Source organism: Varanus komodoensis, unplaced genomic scaffold (genome assembly GCF_004798865.1).
Source record: "Varanus komodoensis strain SLA01 unplaced genomic scaffold, ASM479886v1 scaffold81, whole genome shotgun sequence".
Lineage (NCBI taxonomy): Eukaryota > Metazoa > Chordata > Lepidosauria > Squamata > Varanidae > Varanus > Varanus komodoensis.
This window is the reverse complement of record NW_025336495.1, coordinates 1,265,475-1,271,151: the sequence shown is the minus strand read 5'-3', so window position 1 is coordinate 1,271,151 and position 5,677 is coordinate 1,265,475. Positions and strand designations below refer to the sequence as shown.

General features: G+C 50.5%; 1 protein-coding gene across 1 annotated transcript; it reads left to right on the top strand.

Moving 5' to 3' along the window:
• Positions 1-202: 202 nt before the first annotated feature.
• On the top strand, positions 203-5,224 carry CHCHD2 (coiled-coil-helix-coiled-coil-helix domain containing 2). The gene is made up of 4 exons (XM_044456163.1): positions 203-337; positions 2,588-2,828; positions 3,810-3,963; positions 4,919-5,224. Exons 1-4 carry the CDS (start codon positions 288-290, stop codon positions 4,927-4,929), a joined length of 456 nt encoding a protein of 151 aa, XP_044312098.1. The 5' UTR covers positions 203-287; the 3' UTR covers positions 4,930-5,224.
• The last annotated feature ends 453 nt before the right edge of the window (positions 5,225-5,677 follow it).

The following is a 5,677-nucleotide window of genomic DNA, read 5'->3' as shown; positions in this document are numbered from 1 at the left end:
CGCGTAAGGGGCGGAGCCAAGCGGCTGCGCCAGCCCGCTCTGCGCATGCGCCACCCACCCGCCTCCTGCGCTGCCTTCTGGGCCCTCCCCCACGCAGGATAAGAGCGATGGGGCGGGGCCACACTACTGCAACTTTTCTCCCCAGCCGCGCATGCGCGCGCACGCGCCTCGAGGTGACCTTGACGCGCGGCGGAAGTTGTCACTGCCCGACCGGAAGCGGGGAGAACCGCGCCGGCAACGAAGCAGGAAGGCGGTTGCGCGAGCAGTAGCTTCGAGAAACCGTCGCCATGCCGAGGGGGAGCCGCAGCCGGACGTCCCGCATGGCGCCGCCCGCCAGGTGGGAGAGCCGGGAGGGCGAGGGGCTTCTCGGGAGGGTTTGACTTTCACAGCGGGGGAGGAAGGTCGGACGTGGCCACGTGACCCCCGCGCACAGGGCTCCGCGAAAGAGCTCACGTGACATCCCAGCACCCCATAATACCACCATTGCTGGAGTGGTGTGGAGGGGTCTCGTGGGGAGGGTAGTAGTGGAATGGGGAGGCAAAATTCAGATGGGTTATCGTGAGGATACGCTACAAGGATGCAAGCCCGCTTGAGTTCCTCACATGTGGGGAAAAGTGGACTATAAATCTAGCGTGATAGCAATAATGATCTGATGCTTTCGGGCTGCTTTTCAGAACAACTGAGGAAAGCTAGTCAGAATGGGTAAGGTTGGTGTCGTGTTATGGGGGCATCTCTGAGATGAGTATTTCACAAGAATAGATGGGAGGACCAACATCACTTTTACTCCCTTAGGGGGTTACGGGCCCGGATACAAACAGCCAAGTCAGACCTGATAGGTGTGAAAGGATGATTTGAAACAAGGGAGTAGGGATTTAAAGGGGTAACAGAAAATTACTTAGCCCAAAGGAGGGGAGGGGCCAAAATCAGGTAGCACAAGGGATGGAAAACAGGCAGGTAGGCAGGAGGGCCAAATGGTTCCTGATGGTTTAATTGACAAGCTGGGCAGAACAAAATGAGCCTATTGTAGCCCACCAGGGGCAGGGCTGGATTGGCAAGAAGGGCTGGTGTTGGGGCAGGGAGGAACGAGTGTAACTCTCAGTACCCTATTAGCCAATTAGGGGAAAGGAGGAGGGAACAAGCGGCCTGAGCAGGGTTCAAAAGGAGTGTGTGAACATGTGCTCAGGTGAACAGAAGAATTGGGAAGGAAACCATTCCCTTCTGTTCCCTTTATTGCAATAAAGTTTTAAAAAGAACTCTCTGCATGCTTGGAATATTTTTCTCTTCCGACGGAAAGGAAAGAGTGTTCATAACAGACCTAAAGCCAGGAAAGATGTAATCTTGCCCATGTTTCATCAGAAAATCATCCTGACTGGGGGTGGAACTTGAAGGCATTTTTTCTGCCTAAATTTACATAGATTGTACTCTTCTTGGCCTAACCTTGTTGTGAAGGGTCTCATTTTGTGAAGAAGACATAGCAAATCTCACGCTCATCCATGTTTGCACATTGGGCTTGAATCAGTTGTAACAAAGTCTTGGCTGCTGACTGGTCTTTTCCTGTTCAGACAGGTTAGGGGGACAAACTGGCTTAGCCTCAGTCTCAGCTCTGTGTTGCATTCTTTAAGTTCAGCCATTGGATAATGGTGTGTACGCAAGCGCTCATGCTGACCAGGGCTCAGCTGTAATGGGTTTTCCTTTGTTCTGTGATGAGCAAGGCATGTCAGATAACAGGTGTGACCTTATCTGCAGATGTTTAACCAGCTTAAAGGGACTCTATTTGGTTACACTCTGCGCTGGCAGCAGAGCTGCCAACTTGAAAGCCTGTCTTTAAAATGCTTTGGAATAATAATAGTAAAAATAGCATGCTAGAAAAATATGGTGGTTCTTTAGATGTAGGGTGTTCTTTCTAAGAAACTTGGGTAGGCCCATGAAGGTCTTCCTGTCCATCTATTCATTCATACATTGTGCTTTATTTCCCATCTTAATTTCTACAAAGAACTCAAGGTGGCTTACATCCTCCTCCTCCTCCTGCTCCACCCCGTGTTTATCCATGCAACAGCCCTGCAGCCTACTGGTTAGGCTGACACTGAGTGACCCAAAGTCACCTAGTGAGCTGCATGGCTGAGTGGGGACTCCATCTTGGGACTCCTGAGTCCCAGACCGACACTAACCCCTCTGCTGCTGTGCTTCTCCTTAACCCCATTTTCCACTCACAGTCTTCGGAGGTTGCAGAGGCTTCAAGTGGTTCAAGGTCATTCCCCAAGTTGCCTCCTTGGTGCAACCCTGAGAGTGGCTCTCCCTGATTTGATGCTGGTAAATTTTCCCACCTGCCAGTGCCACCCTAACTGCAGTAGTGGCATACGGAGAGATGCTCTCCCATCCGAACACCAGTGAGGCCGAGGCCTGTGTTCGCTTCAGCAGGATCTCTCCCTGCGTGCCCCAAACCATGCGTTGGCTCATGATGAAATGGAGAAGCTGCAGGTGACAGTGAATCCATCAAACGATATCCAGCTGTTTGGCAAGTGGAACACACACGGTTTCATCTGCCGCATGTGTGACATGGTGTGCTTCGTTTTTCCCATCTTTGCAGCCGTGCGCCACCTATGAGGTCTGCACCACCACCAGCTGCACACGCCCCGGTTCCAGCCCCCGCTCCGGCTTCCGCAGTGGCTTCTCCTGCCCCTAGGCAGCCTGGCCTTATGGCCCAGATGGCCACCACGGCTGCGGGTGTGGCTGTGGGCTCTGCTGTGGGGCATACTCTGGGGCATGCCATGACCGGAGGATTTGGGGGAGGAAGTTCTGAAGCCGCCAGGCCTGACATCACTTACCAGGTGAGAAGGATGTGTGTCCTCCTTGAGCCTTTCATGCTGCATATTGACGGGGGTTTGGGTCATGTGGAACTCTTTCTGGTTAGCAAAGCGATGCTGTTTGTGCCGCTGTACCGTTTCTCCTCCAGTCCAAGGTTTTTAACTGATTGTGTGTAGCTTTGGTTAAGAAAGGGCCTTGGTGGCAGGATTTAGGTTTTTTAAAAAGCCTACAAAATGAGCAGTGGATTTCCTTCTTGAAGAATGCACTCCCAGAAGTAAGACAAATCCTCATATCTAGTAATGCTTTTAGATTTCTGAAGGTCAAAAGAAGTGAGATAAAACCACGTAATGGCAACAGTATTTCATTTTTCTGAGTATACGAAAAATGAATGTGGGGGTACAGAGATCAGCTCAGCTGCCTGGGGCCAACTTGATGTCTTGCAGCTGTCAAAGAAACAGGCCAGCAGTTCAGCAACAGGTGCTAAACCATTCTCATCTCCATGGCGGGGCAGGCGCATGATTGGAGTTGGAACTATACGTAGGCATTTAATGTGCTTTTTAAGAGTGTTTGACTCTACTTGATGTATTTATTCGTACGAATATACTGCTTGATAAGAGTGGACAACTTCTCTGAATATCTTACATATATTTAAAATACAGTATTACCATTTCAACTATGAAAATGCCAACTATGTTTAACCATAACAAGCAAGTTGAAGCAGCGAAGGGTCTGTTGTGGTTGATTTGAGACAGAATATTTGGTATTCTCCCCTCTCCGTTCCCTCCTCAAGACTCTGCCCTGTATTTTGAAGGTAGGAGATGCTGCCCTGGTGCTGCTTCATGGATGGAGATTCGCACTGGCTACCTAAGACATAATACATGGTTCTGTGCATCTGGGAGGCCAGGCCTCTGTGAGATTTCCTCCTGAAACAAGCACAGGTGCCAAGAGTAGTCGTGGCCTTTTTTTAAAAAAACTTATTTTGATGTTTTGCCCTTGGCCCTCAGGAGCCCCAGGCAGCCCAACCTGCAATGCAGCAGTCGCAATACACACCTTGCCAGTATGAAATGAAGCAATTCCTGGAGTGCGCCCAGAATCAGACCGACCTGAAGCTGTGCGAGGGGTTCAGCGAGGTGCTGAAGCAGTGCCGCTTTGCCAATGGTACGTCGCTTATGTGTGCTTTGAGCTTTTTCAGGCCAGGAACTCTGGATCCTGCAGGAGATCCAGGCTGCGGGGTGGGGTGAAGAGGGCTGTATTCATCACAGCCGAGCGAGTGACAAAACCAGGCAAGTAAGTCCTGAAAAGGCCACGCTAGTTGGGTTTGGGCATGTTCTTCTGAACGATCATGGGTGCGTTTAGAGTAGGCCGGGGAGGTTGAGGCCCTGCAGAGGTCAAACTGCTACTGCCCCTCTCCTCGTGACGGGACGGATGGAGCGTGGAGTCCAAGATCATCGATGGCCACAAGTTTGCCATAACTCTCTGGCATATATTCTGAACGTAAATGGTAATCCATTTTGTATTTATGGATTTTAAATCTTTTAAGCCGAGATGCACCGGGTTTTAGTATTTTTATTGTATAATTGTTATATTTATGTATTTTGTTTTTGTTGTGAGCCGCCCCGAGGCTTTGTTGCAATGGGGCAGCATAAACATGCTTTAAATAAAGAAATAACCCTCGCCCTTGCCCTTCGTGGATCCTCTTCGTGCTGCTTTGCCTCTGCGTCCAGCCTGCTTTTCCTTGGCGGAACGGTGCCAAGGTAGGGCTGCATCTGAATGTGGTGGAGGCAGGTTCCAGTCCGGGGACCCAACTTGTGAGTGGCATCTGCTTGGAAATCCCACTTGGAGCATTTGAGATCCAAACGGATTTTTCCACCAGCCCTGCTCCAGCGACCTGAACTGTGGTCAGCTTTCAGGCAGCTCTTGTGGAAAAACCAGAGATGTTGTTGAGGGCTTAGTGGAGCCGGGAGATGGAGGCTCCTAGGGAACCGTCCATCATGCCGTTTGGGTGGCACAAGGAGAGAGGTGTGGCACCACGGGGTGCTGCAGCGGTTCAGTGTTTCAGCTTTTGTGTGTTTGTGCCGATCAGTGACTTTTTCTGTCTGCTTCACACCCACAGGTTTAGCTTAACTGTGCTGTGCTGGATGGAGTCCATTCCATGACTGAAAGAAGCGTCCGTATAAACTTCTCTTGAATGTCTCAAAGCTGTCTAGCATTTCTTTTATGGCCACTCATCTACTCAACAAGAAAACACGGCAAGCTTCCCACAGCAGGAAGGATTGTGGTGACAGAATTCTGTCTCTGGTGGTTGGGAAAATGGGCCTGGAATTTGGGGGTTGCCTTGCCTCGCCACCTGTGTCCCTGCTTGTGTGCCTCTTGGTAGTGTACCAGCCTCAGAATAAAAAGTTGATTTGATGTCTGGAAACATGTCTCCGTAACTTGCATCAGGGAATCCTCCTGACCCTGGGAAAAAATTGCAGCGGGAAACCAGTGGTGGGGCGACTTCCTGCAGCTGTATTTGCCAGAGGACTTCCTCCTGAAGAAAGCAGCCGCTCCCTTGCTCACTGTGTTAAATGGCGACTTTTGTCCGGGGCTGTTCTCAATTACCCCAGAGAGCAAAGGCCTCTTGGCAGAAATTTTCTTTGGCCTGAATAAATTATGGAAGTAACACAGACCTCCTGCAGTTAAACATGTTGGTGACCTGTGCTGGAAAGGTCCTCTCAAAGGGGGGCTGCGTTCACCAAGCAACCTTGAAACGTTCCAAAGGTCGGCATGGGTGGGCATCAACCAGGGCTTAATCTTCCCAGCGGAAGAGCAGGATAGAAGTAAAATAAGCACATCGCCTTCTGCACAAATTAAGCGTGGCTTTGTGTCTCTG